At 35.7% G+C, this 23,639-nt stretch overlaps 2 protein-coding genes across 3 annotated transcripts in view; one reads left to right on the forward strand and one right to left on the reverse strand.

Moving 5' to 3' along the window:
* The first annotated feature begins 359 nt into the window (after positions 1 to 359).
* The window catches only part of LOC131164827 (kinesin-like protein KIN-14J), a 34,237-nt gene continuing 10,957 nt past the window's right edge, over positions 360 to 23,639 (forward strand). Inside the window, exons 1-17 of one of the 2 annotated variants that reach the window (XM_058122318.1) lie at positions 360 to 630; positions 2,474 to 2,635; positions 3,240 to 3,367; positions 3,522 to 3,605; positions 3,723 to 3,800; positions 3,884 to 3,976; positions 4,067 to 4,096; positions 5,185 to 5,526; positions 5,609 to 5,690; positions 5,791 to 5,886; positions 6,601 to 6,780; positions 6,951 to 7,057; positions 7,150 to 7,328; positions 7,570 to 7,734; positions 7,831 to 8,084; positions 8,254 to 8,417; positions 14,856 to 15,370. In XM_058122318.1, coding sequence (XP_057978301.1) covers positions 2,497 to 2,635; positions 3,240 to 3,367; positions 3,522 to 3,605; positions 3,723 to 3,800; positions 3,884 to 3,976; positions 4,067 to 4,096; positions 5,185 to 5,526; positions 5,609 to 5,690; positions 5,791 to 5,886; positions 6,601 to 6,780; positions 6,951 to 7,057; positions 7,150 to 7,328; positions 7,570 to 7,734; positions 7,831 to 8,084; positions 8,254 to 8,417; positions 14,856 to 15,370 — 2,636 coding nt within the window. In that variant the 5' untranslated portion in view covers positions 360 to 630; positions 2,474 to 2,496. Of the gene's footprint in view, positions 647 to 2,473; positions 2,636 to 3,239; positions 3,368 to 3,521; positions 3,606 to 3,722; positions 3,801 to 3,883; positions 3,977 to 4,066; positions 4,097 to 5,184; positions 5,527 to 5,608; positions 5,691 to 5,790; positions 5,887 to 6,600; positions 6,781 to 6,950; positions 7,058 to 7,149; positions 7,329 to 7,569; positions 7,735 to 7,830; positions 8,085 to 8,253; positions 8,418 to 14,855; positions 15,371 to 23,639 lie in introns of both variants that reach the window. The other variant, XM_058122319.1, reaches the window with a different exon arrangement.
* LOC131163506 (uncharacterized) overlaps positions 448 to 23,639 on the reverse strand; it is a 40,340-nt gene continuing 17,148 nt past the window's right edge. Inside the window, exon 2 of the mRNA XM_058120100.1 lies at positions 448 to 663. Coding sequence (XP_057976083.1) covers positions 614 to 663 — 50 coding nt within the window. The 3' untranslated portion in view covers positions 448 to 613. The remainder of the gene's footprint in view (positions 664 to 23,639) is intronic.

A 23,639-nucleotide genomic window follows, 5' to 3' on the forward strand; every position in this document is an offset into this window, starting at 1 on the left:
CTCTTATAGATTTGATATTAATTTCTAAAAAAAATTAATTACTAAATCGAGAGATTAAACATATAATTATAATTTAATTAATTGTGTAATCCCATAATCAAGCGTGACATTAAATTAAAACCTCGAGCAATTATGCATCAAATTAGAATTGATGGGAGCAAATGGCTTGAAGCTAGCATTGATATAGTAGGTTCTATCCTAAACATACGTTTGCGCGTGTGGAGCACAACCACGCGCCACAAAAGCTCCGTACTCTGGAGCCCGCAGAGCTCGGCGAGTCGTAGTTGAAATCAAAAACCGGACAAAGGCGGGAACGGACGTCCAAAATCTTGGGGGGTCAAAACTGCAATAACCGAAACATTGACGGTCGTTTTGAAATATCGCAATTAACCATCAAATCATCGCCATTTCCCAACTATCTCTGAGAACGAAAGCCTTGCATTGCTCGCCGGCCTCCGAAAACTCGAACGAACGCGTCGCTTTGCGTGTTCGCGAAACGAACGCCTCGCTTCCTCCCTCCCTTCCTCGTTCGATCGATTTCGAGCCTCTCTGCTCTGTCGCGCGGCCTCTTTTTTACCGATCTGTGCAAGCTTCGGCGGTTTGTTTCAAGATCTCAGCATGCTTCTTCAGGTCCCATGTTTTGCCTGTACGCTTTTTGATTTCCTGAAATCCAGGGTGTTCCCTGCGGATCTGTTAGCGAATTCACCTTTACATGGTGTTTTGTTCAAATGCTGCTGGTGAATTGTCTTGCAAGTTGAAATTCTACCGGTTATGGGGGTGTATGAGTCAAACGTGTTGCTTTTGGATTGTTTAGGGCTTAGCTTTTATCGTGTTTGTCCTGTTCGGGTACCGGAAACACAGATGAGAGGAGAATTGAGAATTTTTCTTGGAAGCTGAATAATCTTTTTAGGTTCAGTTGAGTGGAGTGTATTATTTTCTCGGGCTCTAATAAAGAATGGAATTTGACATCTTGGGTTTTTCTTAAGTTTTTCATCCTCGCAGTCTAATGGATTTGACACATTTTGCGACACGTGCTTGAAGATTCATTCAGTTTAAATTAGCTGAATTCCTAACAATTTGATATTTTAAGGGGTATTAGCTATGCTCATTTCGTCTATTCGTTTGCAGAACACTTCTAGCAGATAGTATGCAGGCACACGTATCAAAAAATTTTACCTTGCACAGTGGCTGAACTCAAAGTTTTGTTTTTGAGGTATTTGTTCATAGGGCTGTAGGCCTTGTGGCAGCAGGTTTCATGGTATCTGTAGCGTAGTGGCAATCTTCAGAGACTCAGAGGGCTTCTTTACTTATTTTAGCGCATAATATAATTTTCTTCAATTCAATCTGGTTTGCCCTTTTTTTTTTAAAAAATAAATTAAATAATTACAGGATGAGTTAGAGCTTCAATATGATGCCTGGGTCAACGCTATTTATTTTCTTCAATGATGGTAAACTGCACTGGCTGATAAGCTCATAGCCTATCTACCCTTATTAACTTGGGTGTTGCAGAACTTTGAAACATTAGAGACCTCGGTGTTCTGATATCATGGTCATCCAAATACAAATTTTAAACTTATTCTGTTTGCTCATGACACCAAGTTTATTGTCCCCTTTCTCATAGATTTAACTTGATCAAGAAGAAGCGAAATGTGACAAAAGGTACCAGTGGGCAATGTCCCACTGTTAAAGAAACTGAGGTTCTAAATACTAATTTTGGCATGATTTTTCCATAGCAGGTGTATCCTGATCCGAGGAGCCCTAAATATCTGTTTTCCCCTCCTTGTTTTTTAAACCAGGGAAGAGGGGGGTGGGGGGGATGATGGTGGAATTTGATATTTGTTCTGGTTGAATTTGCTGGAGTCTAGTTTTAACTGCTAAGTCCTAAGAATATTTAAACGAATCATTGACTGTACACTGACAATAGTGTGGTGTTTTCAATGGTTCAGTAGTAGAAGAATAGGAATAGTAGCACAGTGGTGCTAATTGAGTCTGCATGCATGTGTGTTTTCAAGTGCACATCATATTGGTTCGCAGACAAAAAGGGAAATCCAACATTACAATTTATATTTTTTCCAGTTCATTGTATTTATTTCCTTTTTAAAATTTTAAGATATTATGCTGCTAGTTCACTAAGATTTGCTGGTCAAAGCAACATATGTTTTAACGGTATATAACTTATAGTTACTGGCTTTCAACTGTTTTTATATTTAAAGACATGATCAATCAACTCTTCCATCTCAATTTGTCAATATGAGCGGTACTGTATGCTGTTTAAAAGAGGCTTGTTTTTTTGTTTCCCAATATTTTTCTGACCCATGGATTTGTCACATGCTCAGCATGGCAATGGTCATGCCATCTTCAAGATGGATTCATTTCCAGGGCAGTTTATTTACCTAATAGAATTTTGAACTTTTACCATTGTAATGACTAGTATGTATTTTGTTAATTTTTTTATGGGGTTATTTTTTTGTAGCATTGTTTCCATAATTGACTCGGATGCAAAGTATGTTTGAAGATATTATCATGAATCCTCAGTCAGAAATGCATGCAACTGAAAATGGAGGATTTGGCAACTCAGATGAAGCTTGTAATCGAGTTGTTAAACAAACCCAAATTTTTGAAGGCATGGTTGAAGGTAAGAAAAAATTGCACATACCCATATATTGGTGTTTGCATTCCCTTTGTTGCAAGCTGAACATAAAGCTCATGCTTCTTGTCACTTCATTTTACTTGTTAAATAAGCTCAGATGAATTATGTGCCAGTTAAGGTGCTCAAAAGCAGTTTTATTTCATTTTTGGCTCTGCACTCGATGTTGTGAGTGAATTCAATACTTTGCAATGCATATGATTTGTAATTTTATAAAATTTCACTGATCATATTTTTTTGGAGCAATCAGAGTTTAAAACCTGAGTTAAAATCTTAAACCTTGATTTTTATAGTAGTGAAACTGCAACAGTGCCATGTTGCATGGGTTTCTTTCATAGTTATTTAGTTTTGTGCAGAACATTTGGGTTCTGATGAATATGCATGTGATATTGATCATGAGCTGCATATATGGAGATTATATGTGCAATGTCCGAAATTTTTGTTTATCCTTGGAGAGAACTAATTGTAGGTGTAGCAGTAACAGCCAGCGCTTTTGGGGTGGGGTGGGGGGGGGGGGGGGGTTGGTTTCATTCAGTTTGTTATTGCAGATTTGTAATATTGTTGTCTATTATCTTTTACTCTTAATGTGCAGAGCCATCAGCTGCGTTAAGGCATCATTTTGGACATAAGTTCCGTGAGGTGATCCTAGCAAAGCAAGGTTGTATTGCTGATCTTCCTGCTTCTAAAATATCAGAATTGATGAAATCCAACAGTTTAGATGTAAGCGCTGAAATCTTTTATTAATATGTGTGGTCTGCAACTTTTTATTTTAGAATTATTTTATCTACGTTTGGTGTACCTCAACATATTAGTTATTTTTCTATTACAACTCTTTTAATTCGAGTTGCTTGTTTGCTTGTGTTTTTTTTTGCAGGCTGCCCCGATTCATTCACTGTTCAGTATTGTGAACAAAATTTTGGATGAAAGCATTGAAAAGAAGAATGGGGATATTCCTCAAGTATGGTAGTGAGAGGATGCATTCCATATTATTGAAGCATATGCACAGACTGATCCTGTTATATTTTGTTTCCTTTCTTATCCAAAGTATTCTAACTCTTTGTTAAGTTCTGTTCAGCGCATGGCATGTTTGCTAAAAAAAGTTGTGCAAGCTATCGATGAGCGGGTTTCAACTCAGTTTGAAAACTTAAAAAATGTAAAATGTTTCCAAATATTGTATTCTCTGAAGAATAATTCTTGTTATTTTTGCTGAGTATTTTCACTATTGCGTGCTCGCAGCAAAATGATATATATAAGGCCCATGAAGAGAAATGTCAATCGAAAATCAGAGTACTTGAAACCATTGCAACAGGAACTACGGAAGAGAATGAGGTACTTTGAATAGTATGGATACATTTCCAAGTTTCTATTGGTTTTACTTTTTAACTAAGTTGACTTTGAAAACTCTTGGTCTACTTGTAGGTTGTAATGAATCAGCTTCAGCGGATAAAGGTTTAATTCTAAATTTTTGAGGCATATATAAAGTACATAGATAAAAACTTGTTAGTTACTTGTGTAATTTTGAATAGCTTGTTCTTATATGTCTTTTAGAAATCCCTAGCACACTGTACACAGATCCCCACAGTGGGGGGCTGGCAGGCTAGGTGGCTTTGGCTTTTGAGTCACTTTGATTTTTACAATGCTGTCCCAATATTAGTATCCTCTTGCACAGTTATTATGACTAATCCTGTTGAACTAATGCCTAGTCATGCTGGTTTCTTAATGGAAATATTCATGTCAAACTCTCTTTTCATGTTTGCTATAGCATGCCTAGTCTTTCTTCTTCAGTATTTTGGAGTACATCATACTGTTCATACATATTTCAAAAGACTGCAAATTCCTCTCAGCTCAATATTTATATGGATTAGCACGACTATCTATGATGATTAATAGAAGAGCTTATGAAAAAAAGTTGATAAATTGAAGAATCTATTGTAATATTTTTGGAAATTATACCTTACAAGCACACTTTAAAGTTTAGAAATGATTTTAAAGGTGGCAGGTTTAACTCAATGACATTGTCTGATGGGTAAACATTTTTTAAAGAGCTGTTTAATTTTATGAGCTAGCTTGAGACTTATATTATATTGTATATATATACATGTTTTTATATGGTTGCTGGGGGTCTATGTATTATATCTGGACATTTTATTAATGGCTATTATAGTTAGGACAAAATCATTGTTTGATCACATCTTTCTTGTTTACACTTGTTTTTGGAAACCACTGGCCAACTTTTGACTGTACTCAAAATCTACTTATTTATGAAAATGAACATACTCAATAATGTTTTATGTGTTCAGAACCTGTATATTTATTAGTACAAACAGCCTTGTATTATTACTTCATGATGCAAGAGCTGTTGGAGTCTTGGCTTGCGTTCTTTTATTTTTCCTATGTGTGATTATTGACTTGTATTTGACTATTTGTCAAGAGACACTGTAGTTTTATTTGCTACTTTAGGAGAAAATGACTATATCGTTTTGCTTATTATGCATTTTTTGAATATAGCTGTTATATGTGTTTTCTGCTTGTTGAAGATTGAGAAGACCAAAATAGAGGAGAAAAAGAAACTTGAAGAGCTGGGTATGGTTAGATTAAAGAAAGAGAAGGAAAATACTGTTGCTGAGGTTTCTGCACTGAAGCAGGAGCTTGAAACCACCAAAGTGGCCCATGAAGAGCATTGCTTGCTATTAGAAGCACAAGCTAAGGAGAGTGAGTTTGAGTTAAGGAATAAGTTAAAGGAACTTGAGTTCCTTTTGTCTGAATCAAGAAAGGAGGTTAGGGAAGTCAAGGCATTTTCTGAAGCTTTATCTGAGAGATTGAAAAAGAAAGTCCTCAGCTACCAGAACTTAATAGATTTTCAGTTTGGAGTTCTAAAGGTCTGCAAATTGCTAACATATTTTTCAAATTTGGGGAGCTTTGATGTTCTATTTATGTCAAATTCATTTGTTATAATGTTAGGAATTAAGGGTTGCTTCTGATTCCATAAAGCAAGATGTCTTGAAGACACAAGGAAGTTACTTGGAGGAACTTAATCACTTGGGTATGATTGACTGTCTACCATTAGTCTTGTTTGTCATGTTGAACTGACGTGTTTTACGATTTGGCATTTTTACCTGATGTAAATTTTTTATTATTGACAGGGTTAAAGGTTAAAGGCATAGCGGATGCGGCTGAAAATTACCACATGATTCTTGCTGAAAATAGGAGGTTGTACAATGAGGTTCAGGATTTGAAAGGTATAGTGCGAAGCAATGTTTTAAAAGGCTAAATCAATGCTCTCCTCAAGGCAATGCATGCCTAGAACACCTTAAGGCTCAATCTAAAATGCCAAATCTGAAAATGGCTAACACATTGCACACTGAGGCTACACATTTGTTCAAAAGCATGCCTTTTGTGCCTTCCTAGTTGAGGCTTATGCATTTTGGGTGTGTGGTTCTCAAGTTACATTTGGCTAGAAAATTTTAACTCCATGTTTATACAAAAGGAATGTCATAATATGAGTTGATTTTGTAAACTCTTGAACCTCAACCTTTCCAAAATAATCTATCTTAAATCTTGAAAATAATTTTAACTTTGTGATGTTATAACTATCTATTGCCATGATTTACGTAATGAATTCAAGTTAGCAATTTTTGGATGCCCACAAGTAGTTTGCAATTTATATTTGTTGCTGTTGTTGTCATTTTTTTTACATTTTATTTGTGTTTTTATTCATTTTATTTTATTTTATTTTTAAAATATGTGTAATTTATTTACATATTTTTATCTAAAAATAAAAATTTCAGAAAGGCTTATGCCCCAATGCCTTAAGGCTTACGCCTCACTTGTTGAGGGTTAAAGCGCCTTACCTCATGCCTTTGTCTTTTAAAACATTGGTGCAAAGTATAGTACATGTTGTTCCTTGGGTTTAGCTGTTACTTTACTTGTCATTTCTTGTTATATTTTGGCAGGAAATATTAGAGTATATTGCCGGATAAGACCATTCCTTCCTGGACAAAGTAGAAAGCATACTACCCTAGAATATGTTGGTGATAATGGGGAGTTGGTGGTTGTGAATCCTTTGAAACAAGGAAAAGATAGCCACAGGCTATTCAAGTTCAACAAGGTCTTTGGTCCAGTGGCCACTCAAGGTTTTATTTGTTCTTTCATGTTTGTTTTTATTCAAATATGTAATGTTTGACACAACTTGTTTATTTGTTCTTTGACTTCTTTCATGTTTGCATTTTACTTGATACTACATGTCCATTCAGAATTTATTTGTGATTTTGTACTTGTATTTGCTTATATCTTATGTTGACAGAGGAGGTATTTTTGGACACTCAACCTTTGATTCGGTCAGTTCTTGATGGATACAATGTCTGTATCTTCGCCTACGGTCAAACTGGCTCAGGAAAAACCTACACAATGGTATGTGTTTTTCTATATATATATATATGTACTACAGAGATGTTGGTGGTTCCAAACTTTTTATATTGTGCACCTTAATACATTTTTTCCAGAGTGGACCTGATATATCATCCAAAGAGGATTGGGGGGTCAACTACCGAGCTTTAAATGACCTTTTCAACATCTCCCAAAGTAGGAAGAATTCCATTATGTATGAAGTTGGAGTCCAAATGGTTGAGATATACAATGAACAAGTTCGTGATTTACTCTCAAATGGCGGTTATCAAAAAAGATATCCTTCCACTGTTCTTTTAGCTTTTATTTATTAAATTTAATTTGCCTGAGGTATACTGATTTTATTGCTTGATAAGATGGTGCTTTTAATTAACACCCCCCACACACATACACAGAGTAAAAAAGGAAAATATTATGAATGGACATTTCTGACAGTTGCCTCTTTTTTTGCTGCTATTGCATTTTGTCGCTATGATGAATGGGCCTCCTTCCAATTTTGTTTCCTTTGACTTGCACACACTTGAGATTTGGAACACTACTCAACCAAATGGTTTAGCTGTCCCAGATGCCAGCATGCACCCTGTTAAATCAACTGGAGATGTTCTCGAATTGATGAGTATTGGGCTAATGAATAGAGCTGTTGGTGCTACTGCCCTAAATGAGAGAAGTAGCCGATCCCACAGGTGGAATTTCTGATTGTATATGTATTTCTATATTTATTCTTCTTTATTTCAATCTGTTTTGTTTTGATTGTGGGCTTCATTTAATCATATGTGTAGCGTGCTCACTGTGCATGTCCGTGGCACGGATTTGGAGACTGATGCTGTTTTGCGCGGCAATCTACATTTGGTAGATCTTGCCGGTAGTGAAAGAGTAGATCGTTCTGAAGCTACTGGGGACAGGCTGAGGGAAGCACAACATATAAACAAATCTTTGTCAGCTCTTGGAGATGTAATCTTTGCTTTGGCTCAAAAAAGTCCTCATGTGCCATACAGAAATAGCAAACTGACTCAACTTCTTCAGGGCTCTTTGGGTACTTGCCTATTTGTCCTGCATCTGGCTTGTTATTATGGTCACATGACTCTTGATTGTTTCAGTGTGCTTTAGGACTCTGGCTTTAACATGTAGATCTGGGTGCCTTTTTTTTTTTAATCTTTGTGGATCTACTTTAATCTTTTTTGCCACCCCCCCCCCCCTTACAGGTGGTCAGGCAAAGACCCTTATGTTTGTACAGCTTAATCCCGATGTAGATTCCTATTCGGAAACTATAAGTACCTTAAAGTTTGCTGAGAGGGTCTCTGGTGTTGAGTTAGGTGCTGCTAGGAGCAACAAAGAGGGAAGGGATGTTAGAAGACTTATGGAACAGGTCCAATTTCTAGTCTTTTTCCTTGTTTATGAAAACTTTAACCCTCTGTTTGGAGAGACCTTGGATTTGGAGTTGTATTGGATTTGGATAAAATGTAATATTAAATTGTATTGAAATTTGTTCAAATACCCAAATCCAAATCCAAGGTTCGAAATCCATGCTCCCAAACGCAAAACAAGGGTTCAGTTTCTCTGCAATTATATTTGTGAAGTGCCATGTCTTTTGTTAGTAATTTTTTTCTTTGAGGTTATTGAGATGTACTATTAATAAATTTTTGTGAAAATTGTTCTTTTTACTGAAGTATAATGTATTATCTGTGCATTTTTTCCTTCAGTGTCCTTATTGCCTTGTGCCCTTCATGTCAACATAATTGCAATAATGTTGGCTGCTAAAGAGTTAATGAATGGTGTAGGTGTGAGGTATTACCTGCAACCTTTTATGCATAAATAATTTGTGAGAATAGGACTTAGTCTATGTCCTATGGTATTGCAAATTTATGATACGAACTTACCATCAATTAAAAAACAATACCCGGTTGTGGATTTTGTAGGATGGTGACCCAACCCAATATGCATCTCTATATACCTGAATATAAGTGTGACCCTGATCCTCAAAGAAGAGACCTCTTGTAGATGCACCTTTGAGGTATCTCAAGATGTAAATTACTGCATTCCAGTGACTTGTTCTCAGAGAATCAAGAAATTGGTTCATTGTACTTGTTAGATATATCCGGTTGAGTGATTGTTAGATCAACTTTCCAGTAAGTCTTTGGTGCCATCCAAGGTCAGCTAACAAATCTCACACATTTGGCAATAACTTGCTATTATTCATGGGTGTATCGACATGTTTGGATACCAACAACATACTCTCATCTAAAATGTCAAGATTCAAGAACATCTTCCTCTGTGACAATGCGCTTCCCGTACGAGATTCGGAATGGAGTCTTTGATTTGAAATTTTAGTTTGTAGAAAATGCTCTAGGTGCTGGATACCTTGGTCATCATCGCTAGTAATCAAAACATCATCCATATACACAATGATCACAATCCTACCGGATGCAGTATATACACAACAATCAGAATCCTAGAGGATGCAGTATGACAAACTGACAATAAAATATAGGGCAATCCACTGCATGCTGATGAAGGCCAAACTTAAGAACTACAACACTGAATTGACCAAATCATGCTCTAGAGATTGCCTTAGACCGTACAATAATTTCTTGAGTCAACAAACTAGCTTGATTGCTCATGAGCAACAAACCTAGTGGTTGCTCCATATAGGTCTCCTCCTAATCACCAAGTAGGAACACATTCTTCACATTTAATTTATGCAGAGACTAGTGATAGATGGTGGCTAAGGGATGAACAAATCAATTGAGTTAAGTTGATAACCAGGGAGATTGTGTTTGAATAAACTAGATCACACACCTAAGTAAATCCCTTAGCAAAAAGGCGGGCCTTCACAGTATGCACCTAGTGACAACGAACTATGGACTTATCATCAGGAGGAAGAGGTACCAATTCCAAGTATCACATCTATTCAACTATTGTAGTCCTCCATTTAAAATGTGCTGAGGCTTCAAACACAGATTTAGAAAGAGCAATATAAGATAGAGTACTTGAAAAAAACAATAATATAAGGGTGACAAGAAATCATGGCAAATGAAGTCAGAGATTGGATGCTGTGTACACTGTACAGGTGCATTTACCTTCGATGGCAATGGGAAGATCAACATCTTGGGCAATATGATCATCACACAAGGAGACCTAAGGCATAGCAGCAGAAACTGGCGGAGACTCTCCTCCCTTTAGCCACCATTGTGTAGATACCTTCAAATTAGGACAATTTAAGTGACATGAAGGACTCAAACTAGATGAAGATGCATGTGGATGAATAAGTAGAGATCATAAGCTAGAATTAAGAAGGTTAGATGGAGGAAGAGACTCATTGAGGCCAGAAGCGCTCAAGGACTCAGAAGAGTATGGTGTTGACTCAAAGAAGGTAATATTGAAAAAGAAGGAAAAAAAGCAATGCAAGTAAGACTATAACAACGATATCCCTTTTAAGTACATGAATAGCCCAAAAAAATACATTTTATAGCACGAGGATAAACGAGGACAGACGCTAGAACATATGGGGAGGTAAAAGAGCATTCTGGAAGAGAACATATGGGAAATATTTACAACTAAGAATAGAGGATGGCATTTTGTTAATAAGAGAGCAAGTCTTGAGTACGAACATCACTCCAAAACAATTTAGGAACATTCATTTCATTAAGTAGGTTATGAGTGGCTTCAAGGATATGTATCTTTCTCTTCTTTGCAACTCCATTTTATTGTGGAATGTGGGCACAAGATGATTGCGGAACTTAGTCATATAGGTAGTAAGTTGGGCACTAAAGTAGTCCTTAGCAGTATCACTACGAACTATGAAGTATCTGGACAGGAAAATCAAATTGAGTCTTTATTTAGGAAAAAAAGGCACACAATATTGGGACAATACTTTATTAAATAAGGCCAAGTCATCTTTGAATGATAGAATTTACAAAATATTGGAAACCCAACTAGGACCCCAAACATGGGAATGGACTAACATGAAAGGGCTTACTGCCTGTTTGTTGGCTTGGGAAGCAAATGGCACACAATGATGCTTTTTGCAAGACTAACTTTCAAGAATTGATACAGAACTCAAACTAGGAACTAGTTTTTTTTTTTTTTTAATTGTCTAATGAAGGATGACCGAGGCACAATGGATTTGGAGTGGTGTAGCAGCAACAGTACATGCAATAGAAGGATATAGCGATTCAAAGTTTAAAGTCCACTTGCCTCATGTCCTCTGCCAATCATCTTCTTTGTCCTCAAATCGTGAGTGCAATAGAATGAGGAAAGAGTGTTATTGAGCAATTCATGGATTTTGTAATCCTGCTAACTGATATAAGATTGAAGGGAGACTTAGGAATATACAAAGAAAGCTGGATTTACTATCCTTATTCCCTTAATGGTAGTGGTGGGCCCATTAGCAAGGACGACATGAGTTAAGCTTTTATTAATGGCAGCTGAATCTATATTTTAAGGACTATTGGGAGAAATACTGGACAACATGCAAGCTATAGGGTTATGTGTTGGAGCATGAGGTGCAATGGGAAGACAAGTTTGTTGAGATGCTTGATGCTAGTGGAACTTCGAAGATTCTTCCTCTGTCATAGATATAGTACATTGCTGCCCACTTAAGCCTGAAAGTGTGGACTCTGTGGTGGTTGCATTGGCAACATGGTGGTTTCCCATGAAGATTCTATCAATGCTCAATTGTCCACAATGATGTGAGGAGGGCCTCTATCACATCCATCCCTTCCACCTTGACCACTCAAACCACCTCGATAACTTTTGTGACTACTTCATGGTAAACTAGAATCACCTTGCATAATGAAAATAGTCTTCTCATAGCCTGAGGTTGAAACATGAGGAGCAGGGGCTGAGGAATGTGTACTGGTGGAAGCACCAAGGATGTGAGAGTAAGCATCAACAAAGGATGGCAACTCGACACTACTAATGATCTAGGACTAGATTGCCTTAACCTTAGGTTTCAAACCCGCTAGGACTTGAAGAACTGTCATATGCTCCTCTCTTCTTCTCCATGTCATGGGCATCGGTTGTGGGTTGCATCACGTTAAGTTCCTTATAAATGTGCTTTATCTCTGTAAAGTACTTTGTGACACTCCTGTCTCATGTTGTAATTGAAAATACTCTAGGCATAGATTGTACACATGTGTAACATTACTTGAATATAAGAGCTTGATATAATCCCATATATACTTTTATACATCTAGATGCATGCACATCCATGCAATCTTGGTTCCCATTGAGTTCTATGGTAGGGAGACAATCACCATATTTTCTTGAATTCATGCTTCTTTCCTTTTCCTGTCACTAGCCCACATAGAAACAGGTGCTTAGATTTATCTAACCCAGTCAAATAGATCTTGACAGTCTTAGAATTGCACACAACTCTTTCGATCCAACTTCTCAGTTGTTATTTGCAGAAATGATGAAGGGAACCTACTTTTCACTATTTTTGGATTCATGGACTCCATCCCAACAACTCACAAACAAGATCAATAATGAACATGGTCAATGGCTGGAACAACTGGAACAACACGAACAAGATGAACAATTGAAATGATCATGAACAAGACATAAACAAACTAGCACCTGCCAAGCCCTAAGAAACTAACGACAACCATTGATGTGCCATGAGTGGACGACAAATAAAGATTTGATCTTTGAACAAAATACATGACCAACAATGTGATCTTATGGAGTATGGAAGTATTTAAGGCATTCTGGAATAAATCAGAGCAAAAACAGTGCTCAAAAAGTTCTCATGTGCAGATGCGTGGGGTTGGAGCTACTGGTTTCAGCTGGCGCGTCGGGGCTCCTCCATGACGAAATTTCACAAACTTATAGATTGGCAGGTTCTGTGGCTTTATATTTGGCTGATTTTGAAAAATATTAAGGGGTTATTGTGACTCCAAAACAGCAGCGACGTCCAGGAAATTTCTGGTGACTGCTGTGTTTTCTGGTGACTCCTGGAGTTTTTTTGGTCTCTGAGGCTGTGGATGATCCTCTTATAGTGGCAGGTTTGCATGGGCATGGTTTAGGGTTTGGTTTGGTGGCGGTTACGCACTTAGGGTTTTGGTCAGATCTTGCTTTGGTCCCATGTTGAAGTGTTGGGTAAATTGAAGACCTATTCACAGAATCACAGTGGTAGGTCTCTCTCTATATTTATAATATATGTCAAGTACATATGTTCACATGAAAATTTTCTCATCTGATCCAGAAACCAAAACAGCTGGTATTTTGTTAAAGACGGAAGATGAAATCTTGAATGAGGTATAAGTGACCTTAAGATTAAGAAAACTATTTCGCTCCCACTTCTTGTAAATTTGATCTTTCTGCGGGCTTCCTAAAAGTGTGAAACTATTGAGCAGCTCTTGACTTTGTGTGGCTTTTAAACTTGTTTTAGGGGCCAATATGGGGTTCTATGATGCAATTTTTATTTGGACTAGATTTAGAACTATTACGGCGATGAATATAAGTTTTAGATCTAGTACAGGTACTGAGAACCAATGAGCAGAATGAAACAATGAAGTTTTAAAAGTTATTGCATGAAGCTAGCAGCTTGATGTGTGAGAATCATAGGTCAATATTTCATGAAGCTGAGGGGGCATGCCACCTATACAAATGGTCCACTTGCATGTATTCAATCAAAACACTAAAAATGCTTGGTCTTTTGGGGCAGTTCCACTGGTTGAGGCCGGGGGGAGGGGGCTTGTGGTTGCTGCAGGAGGTTTGCTACAAACTACCACGTGGAGGACCATTTGGAAGCCGTGTATTATCTCTCAGGGCCTGTAGATGACCACATAGGCAATTTAAGCATATTATCTCTCTGATTTAGTTTGTGTCCAAAGCATTTCCTTTGATTTTTCTGAAATTAGATGAATAAGATCATGTTTTGTCCTTATGCCATTCTTCCTTCTTTTATCATTGCCATCATGTTCTTGTAGTGTATTATGTATTTTTTGCACTATTTTTTTTGTAGGAACTATTTTTCTTGTAATCCATCAATTTTTCTTTTTCATTTTCTTTTGGATGTTCGACCATTGGAGAGGCCTTTTCTGAATTGGGTAATTACCCACCTCTATGCAATTTGGTGGAGAAAGCTTTGATAACACATGACTAGTAGCAAATGGCATAGGTAACTGCGCAGTTTTCCATTGGAATATTTGCCCAATTTTTTCTCCATGGTAAGTTTTACCTATCCTTCTCATGATTGAGATTCAACCTGGCTGTCACTTACAGCAAATGACCTGGCAGAAACTTTTTAACAGATTCTGGATCTCTCATTTTCTCATACTAAAATTTGCTAGTGAGGATTGGAGCTGTGTGTTCAGTGTGAGGTTCGCAGAGGTTGATTAAATTGCTTCTAGAGAATTATTTGATGCTTTTTGTAGTATTTCCACTTAAGGCATTCCTTGGAGTTCAATGTAATGAATACAAGGATGCATTTTCAATGAAGGTTGATGAAAATTGTATATTATTTTGGTAAGTAATTTCTAGAAGTCATGGAACGCTAAGATCCATGTTCAATGTGAAAGTAGAATTCGTGCTTGCATTGTATGAGTCCTCTATTTGTTACTTTGCCTCACTAGGTTTCCATATCACTCGACACACAATATTTCACTTTTTTACGATATTCTGTTTAGGATAATCTCGTAACTTTGCAGCTTTGCAGACACGTTTATACAAAATTAGTAAATATTTATATTCAACTACACTCATGTTATATACTTATTTTTTAAGGATGTTTTGAAGCCTGTTCAACTTTATTTATTTATTTTTATTTTTAATTTTATTTTTTTTCTTGTTGATCTTCCAGGTTGCATCCCTCAAAGACACAATTGCTAAAAAAGATGAAGAGATTGAGCGATTGCAGCTCCTTAAGCTAAATGTTAGTGGTGAGAAGCGTGGGATCAGCTCAGTAAGGCATGGGTCGTCCTCTCCAAGAAGGCATTCCTTAGGGGCGTCTCAACACACGCGTAGGATCTCAGGAGGGAAAGGATCAGGACTTGCTAAGAAAGCTGCTTCTGATCTTGATAATTGCTCAGAGTACAGTGATAAGCAGTCTGAAGCTGGTTCTCAGCAGTCAGTGGATGATTTTAGACATCAGAAGGACTTTCTCGAACAGTCAAAGGTTGCTGTAAAGGATGCCGGTCAGAATTTCACTGAAGACATTGAGCTTTTGGGATTTGGAGATGCAGATTCTGAAGAAAGATTAAGTGACATATCTGATGGAGGCCTTTCAATGGGAACAGAGACAGACGGTTCAATAAGTAGTATTGTGGAGTACACTCTTTTTCCTGAAACTTCTAAACCCGCTGAGAACATGGAGAAGTGAGTTTCTCATATTCTTTTAGCTTTTAGATTCTATTTAAACTTATTGGATATATTTCAGTGCAGTGTGAAATATTAACATGTTCTAATTTCTTTGTTTTGCATGATGGAACATCATACTCTTTTTCTCCCATGCATACGCATTGCTTCTAACAATCTTGAGATGCACTTGTGCTACTGGAATAAGAAAATTATAGACAACCACAGCATATTATCATATTTCCCCTTGTTTCTTTCATTCATATGCTTGTATATGTTTTCTTTGAAAACCTATTTATTCATTTAACCTTCATTTGGTGCTTATTTTTTGATTTGTGGAGTTTCTTATGTGTGTAAGATTTTGGATTCATTCTGTTTGCCTGGATGAAACTTACAATTTTCCTCTTTGGATGCTAGAAGTTTTCTGAACAGCATCCTCTTCCTGTAGAATTAGATCTCGTTTCATAAGTTGCTGATTTTTTCAGTGTTAATTTACTGGACTGTACCTGTGAGTGGACGATAGTATGTTATCTTTTTCACTTTCCTTCAAGGCTATAAATTAAAAAAGCAGCATACATCTTTCTTGTTCTCTTGTCATGGATATTTTGTATATGTCTGTGACAAGTATGTTTTACTGCTTTCTGGGTTTTGTTAATTTTTATTATTTTATTGATTTATTTTTGTGAATAAATAAACTTCCATTGAAAAGCACTCAGTGGTAAAGCCTCCCATATACACCAGGTTTGTATGGATAAACAAATCCTAAGGAAAATGCTGCAACAAAGTTTGCAAAAGAATAACGAGTAAGGAATAGTAACTTCCAATTATTCAAAAATGTATTAGCAAAAGAATAATAACTTCCAAACATTTAAAAATGTGGTATAAACAGCTAGTTTTGTGTTATCCTCTTCAATCTATTTTAAATTTCTCATATTTCCTCTTCCTCCAAAAGTTATCCATGGAAGGGCCAAGAAATGGTATCCCATGCTTGTCCTTTGGCATCTTTGCTCAACTATGGAAACCTGCTCATGTCTGAAGGTTGAAGGTTCTTTCACAACTTATCTGAGAACTCACAAAAAAACCATCCACATAATGGCCAAGGAAATGGTATCCCGTTCTTCTGTGTTCTTTGGCACCTTTGCTCAACTATGGAAACCTGTTCATGCCTGAAAGTTCTTCCACAATTTATCCGAGACAACTGGATGAATGCCAAGTATTTCCAAGTATTTTATAAACCACAAGAAAAACATGCTTATTCAGTTGGAATGGAGAAGCATTGAAGCAAATGGTTAACCAGCTCTACATGATTCTTGCACAGGAGTTATCTATTAGTGCAGTGTTTCCCTCTTTTCATCAAATTCTTGCTGGTTAAGATTCTCTCTTGAAGCATAACACAATTGTTTACTATGTGACAACAGTTGCAATAGACTTGTCACTAACTCACTATGACAGCATGGTATTCTCTGCTCTCACATGGCCTCCCAAGAAAAGGACACTTTTGGGGGTCTTATGGTTTTACCTACTTTGGAATAGAGTTTCAGCCAAAGGCATCATGTCTTCTCACCAATCTATTGTCAAAAATTTGAAAGTAAACTGCTCTTTTTTTTTTTTTTTTTTATAACAGTCATCGAATATTTATCAACCTCTGCAAAATGAACTGCAGTCCCACCAAGGGCATAAAGCCCCCATTCGACACCACTTATAATTAAGGACTTATATCATCTATTACTTATAGAGGTACTTGCAGTAAGTTTTTGCTGTATGAAAAGTACTTGTAACCCTAATAACTATTGAGGACCTCTCAAATAAGAGGCTTTTCAAGAAGTTGATGTAGGACATTAACCAGGTATTTGGATGGATCATTTTGACCCAATTTGGGGATTTGTTTCAAAGAATAGGGTCAAGGGATTGTTGGGTCCTATATCCAAATGTGTTTAGTTAATTAGTAGTTTATTATGCATGTTTAGTTTGCTTGTAGTAGGTTCTTTTTAGGCGTAGGGGTATAGTGAAATTCTTGTATTTGAGCCTTCCTTACAAATAGGGAGTGAAAGGCCTGAAAGAAATGGTTACTGCTGAATTTGAATTGAAGTGAAAGTGTGTTCTTCTTCCTTGATGCGATTCTGCATTATTTGGCATCAGAGCTGGATCCATTCAATTCCACAATCTGCCACCGTCGTTCACTCTTCCACAAAACCAAGTAACAGTTTCTTTGTCTCCATTGCTGTAACCTTCCCTGAACAAGAATCCCTTTGAACCAACTTCATTCCTACCATCATTGTTTCATCATTACTTCCACTATAATAGATCACATGAATTTTATGAAGGCATATGAAATACTCCACAAGCTAAACACCTGCTCTGTTCGTCATCTGCAAATTTCATTTAAATTGCAGCTGCTGCCTGTGTTTCCAACTCCAATCTTCTGATGCCCTCTCGTGACACTTCCAAATCCATAAAAAATAGAAACCTCAGAAAGGCTCTCCCAAAAAATTTCATCACTTGCCAACAAGCCATGTGCACCCCCATGCCGGAGAAAGATTCCCCAACTTTCGCCCCTTCAAAATCCCTAACTTCTTGGCATTATTCTTTCACATCGCCACCGCCACTGGGCTCACCACCCCTTGATCCACCACGTGCCAAAATTTCAGCACTGGAGAACACTTGCTGGTGGCACACGCACCAGCAACTCATGTGTGGAAAACTACTAGAAAGTAGGAACATGATATTTTGCAAGAAAGTGTGATATTTTGATATGAAAAGCTAGAAGTTGGTCTGCCAGGATACTGTCAACACTTCAGAGCATTAGACATCAAGAATCAAGTTTCTCAATATTACAGGTGAATTGAAGAAAGTTCTTGAGAAATTGGGAGTAAGGCTGGTGGTTTTGCATAAATAGACTGAGAGTTGTGGGTGAATTGTGTTAAGTGTCCTTTGCGATAAATAATTGCAGTATTTATATATATATATATATATATATATATATATATATATATATATATGTATAAACAGCTGCATGGTGACTTATGTTGAGTTGTTTGCGAAAGTGGAGCTATTGTCCGTTGAGTATAGAATGTGGAGAATGCCTTGGAGACATGGTTCGAAATCGCGGTCGCGGGAGACGCGGGTGTTACATAACCGGAAGCGGGCGTAACGGTCGTGAATTTTTTTTACGCATGCACAACCATGCCAAAATTGAAAAATAAGCATGAAATCCATTAATACATGATTTTTAATGAATTTTGAAGGCTTTCATTCAACCTGCAAATGCTTTTTAATAGACATTATGATTTTTATATTAATTTTAGTGCGCTGTTTACAAAAAAAAGCATATTTTTTTATAGTTTATATTACTTTAATGAGTAAAAAGATGCAGAAATGTAAGAATCAATTAATTAAAGTCATAAAGTTACTAAAAATGAATCAATACTCAATAGACTCAATACTCAATATACACATTACACATACATGAATTTAAAAAATAATTAATATCAAATATCAATAAATAGTTGAAAATACATGAATACAATATTACAAATTTATAACATAACACATGTCACCACCAAAAAGAATGACGTGGAGGGTCTTCATAATTTGCATCTGTATCTTGAGATTGGGATGGGAAATTATCTCCCCATCCTTGTGGAAATACATAGTTGAATAAACCCAAGTTTGTGTCATTTCGTTGTTGCTCTTGAAAATGTACTGGTGATGAAAATTCTCTTGAATAATGTCCATAAGTTGGGGTAGGGGCTGGCTCTGGGTAGTGTGTAGAAGAAGACTCACCAGATCCTGAGATTCCTAATCCACTGGGATAAAAATGTGAGTCACGAGATGCATAATGTGGGTATGCTGGATGAGATCCATATGATTGTGATGATGAACCATCTAAACCAAAGTTGCTAAAACTACGAACCACACCATATGAATCTTCAGTAGAATCACTAGGGTTACCACGAGCACTCCTTCTCCTGGGTTGTGAAGATTGGTTCCCTGGAGAAATACCCAAGTCATAATTTTCAGGTATGTCATGTAGTCCATAAGGATCAGAAGGAGATATATTCCTTGCAAATGATGTCCCTGTGTCATATCCATAATTATATTTTACACCGCCGCCTCCACCACCACCACTGCCACCCCCCCCAACCCCTGCTCTAGCACCACTATTACCATCATCGTCACTTGGTGGGCTCAAACCAAGATTGTCATCACTTTGTGTTCGTTCAAGGCTTGAACTTGAATCATCATGCGTGTTTATTGGTGGTTGATCATCTCCTTTTGTAGTACCACCAACTTCTTCATTTAACCAATTTGAATTGTCTTGACCGTTGAGTAGTGGTGTCTCTCTTTCCTCTAACCATTGACTTAAAGGATCATCTTCTTTGAAAATGTAGTCCAAATTGATAGGATTGAAACCCTCTTCAATTTCTCGTTGGCTTCTTCTCATTGTACGTCTTAACTTTAACCTCATGTTGTAATGTACGAAAACAAGTTTTTGTAGTCATGTACTTTAATCTATTTCTTGTTTTCGTATGGATGAGGCTAAAGGTGCTCCAATTACGCTTACAGTTCGAAGCTGATGTGGTCTGGCTAAGAACTCTGATTGCTATTCTTTGGAGCTCAGGAGCACACAAGTTATAATGAATCCACCATTCAGCTGCATGAATAATTAAAAAGAGTTTATGTTAGTATAGCGTATATTTCAAAAGTCAAATTTGAACATAAAGTCTCCATTATTTAGCTATATAGCCATATTTACCAGGATTTGTTTGTTTCACTGCCCTTTGAGCCAACAGGGTTCCAAAAGTCTTTTGCCTATCTCGATATAACAACAACTAAAAAAGGATGATTTTGAAATATAATTAATTAATTAGATGTATTAATAATTATTCTTGAAAGTATTACAGAATACTAGAACAATTTATTATTCAATTTAATGGAACCAATACTTACTTGATTAATAGCCCGAATTTGAGTATCTATTTCGGGTACCAACTTGGTTATCACTTTTTTAACCCCATCCATAACTTCTCTAGCAATTTGAGGAGAGGGTTGGGCACTATAAAGAAATTGTGGGTTCAAAAAATACCCTACAATTAAATTTAGAAACATATTAATCAATAGTTTTGTAATGGAACTATGCATAATTTAGAAGTTAAAATAATAAGAAATTGTATTTGATTTACACTTACCAGCAGCGTGCAAATCTTGGTGCAACTGAAAACTCCACCGGTTGTCAATAATTTTCCAATAGTCTTTGTAAAACCGGTAATCTTTTTGAATGGCCAACTTCGCCCTATCAATTGTCTCGTATATGAAGCCCATGGTTGGTTTTTCATCACCATCAACCAATTTAAGAACTTTCACTAAGGGTTCTTGCACTTTAATTATATCAGAGGCCTTTTGCCAAAACTTTTTGCCTAAGATAATTTTCTTTGAATCATATGCTAGGTCTGATTTTGCCATCCCAAACCTTGAGTTTTTCCAAGCATCAAATGTAAACATTTTCCTTAGTGCTTGTTTATGCCTGACAATAGTCTCCAAAGCAATGAAATTTGTGGCAAATCGAGTGATGACAGGGCGAAGTAACTCTCTATTATTTGTGAATTTCTTCATGAAATTCACTGTCCATGTGTGGTTGTAAATAAATGAGTTTATTATTCTTGCATCTTCTAAGACTTTCTTCACGTTACTTTTCTTACCAATATCTTCAAGAATAAGGTCTATGCAATGAGCTGTGCATGCTGTCCAATAGAGATTGGGCTTCTTCTGCATTAATAATTTTCCTCCTGCCTTCATTGCAGCTTCATTATCAGTTACTACCTGGACAACATTCTTCTTTCCAATTTCTTCAACCACCTCGTCCATTAATCTGAAAAGAAATTATAGATTCAATAATTACTACTATTTAATTGAAAATATGCAAATTCATAATACTATTTGCATATACAATTAAAATTAGAAAATTATCTGAAATAATATTCGGCTGTTCTGCTTGGTACATCAGAGGTATCAATTGATTTATGAAACACGGTGCCTCTATCGCAATAAACTAAAAAGTTTATAATGTGTTTTCTAGTTGGTCCTGACCAACCATCACACATAAGGGTTACACCTCTCTCCTTCCAAATTCCAGCAAAAAAAGCTATATAATTTTTCATTTCTTGATACTCTTGCTCCAAATAAATTTCAGATATCTCATAGGGTGATGGACCCTTCACCCCCTTTTCCAACCTCTGCAGCAATATCAAGTACAGGCTGCATAAATGGAGAGTCAGCTACATTTGCTGGAATCCGATTATAAATTAGGAATTTTTCAATTGCTTTTCCTAATTTACTTCTTAAACCTTTCAGTAACTTTGTGTTGATTTTTGGTTGTTTCGCACTCTTGCTTCTTTCTAAAATAGGATCCATTGCCTTTAGTCTAGTTTCAGGGGCATCAGGATTGATCCATTGTCGTCCACTACCTCCAGCTTCTCGACCACTATAAGATCGAGCTTCTGCTCTATTGAAACCACTGGTAGCACCACTACCAGAGCCACCTCCCTCTTCATAAATATTACCCCCTCTAGATGTTCTTGCTCGAAATATTTGTCTCTCTTCCCATTGTTGCTGTGATCGTATGCTTTCTTGTCGAGCAAATCTTATACTTTCTTCTTCCAAGTCTTCTTCATCGCTCAAATTCTCAAATCTCCTCTAATTTGGGCTTCTGCTGCTTCTTGCCTTTTTTGTTTATCTATTTTCTTCTCAGCATACTGGTGTAGATGTTTCATCATTTGTTTTCTGACTTGTGTGGTCACATTTGAGCATTTAGCTACTTGACCTTTTTTATGTGCCAAGTGTTGTTTCAAGCGTGTAATGCCTCCTTTAATTATCTTCCTACATAACTTACACATAATAACATGTCTATTACCGTCCACCGCAGTACCAAAATGCCATCCAATATCCTCATTATGTAAGTTCTCATTTCCTCTATCACATGACATATTGATAGACTTAATTTGATGATCTCTACACAAAACATAAAGAAAATACAAAGTTACAACCTTTCTAAAAAAAATGACAGGAATAATATTATAATTAGTAATTTAGTAAATATTAAATAATAAGTACTAAATAGTCATTCTAATTTTAAATACTTATTACGTAAAAATAAAATATAATATTTTGATTAAAAATAATAAGTAATGTTTAATTTATTTTTATATTTAAATAAGCAAAATTATAAAATATTAGATATTTTATTACAAAAAAATATATTCCTTTATCTTTAAAAAGATATTCTCATTATTTTTTATAACTTGATTTTATTTTCATTTATAACTATAAGAAATTAACATTGTAATTTTAAAGGTGGAAAAGACTTGCTCTACTTTCATATACATCACAGCATCACTAATAGAGATCCATACAGTACAAATTGACTATTTAATTTTTTAAGCATTTTCTTAGTTTATGGATTAAAATAAAATTTTTCTACAAATTCCAGTAGTAAACTAGTAATTAGTAAAAATCTGGATTATTAATATATTAACTATTAGGTTAAATTTTTTTTTTGTTAAGTTATCAATTTTTACTTTATTTGATAATTAAAAACAAAAAATAGATAATGTAACGATTTATTTTACCTAATTTTAAATTTAAGGTCAAAATGATGTTTTAAAACTTAAAAAATATTTATAAATAGGAAATATGTGATGAAACTAAATTTTCCTAATTACCTTTAAAAAAATATAAGACAATTAAAATATTTATAAATTAAGAAAATTTTATTTTACATAATTATTATTGTTTTCTAATTTTTTACTCTATTAAATTACTTTTTTTTTTAATTCAATTTAACAAACATAATTTACAATAAATTATTATTTAAAAAAAAACATAATAAAAAGTTTAAGATGTGGGAGATTTCTGATCTTTGAAAAAAAAAAAAAAAAAAACAAGAGCTGCATCTATGGGCAAGGCATAGGACTAGAAAAGAGTATTTTTTGTACTAATATTGTATCTTGGAAGTCTGTAACCATAATACTATTACTAACGGTGTCAGCTTTCAAAAAATGTTAATGCAATACCATATAAATGAAATTGATATTGTATATGAATATAATAATTTACAAGAAAAAAAATCCTGTTAGGGGAAATAATTATGCAAAATGTTGTTTTACTCTTACAAATATAAAATAGCATAGAAATAGAACATGAGAAATTGTCCACTCCATATTTTTGGAATGCCATGTCATAGTCATTTATTTTAAAATAATATATATTTTATATGCAATGAAACCAAAAAGAA

Source organism: Malania oleifera, chromosome 9 (assembly GCF_029873635.1).
Source record: "Malania oleifera isolate guangnan ecotype guangnan chromosome 9, ASM2987363v1, whole genome shotgun sequence".
Classification (NCBI taxonomy): domain Eukaryota; kingdom Viridiplantae; phylum Streptophyta; class Magnoliopsida; order Santalales; family Ximeniaceae; genus Malania; species Malania oleifera.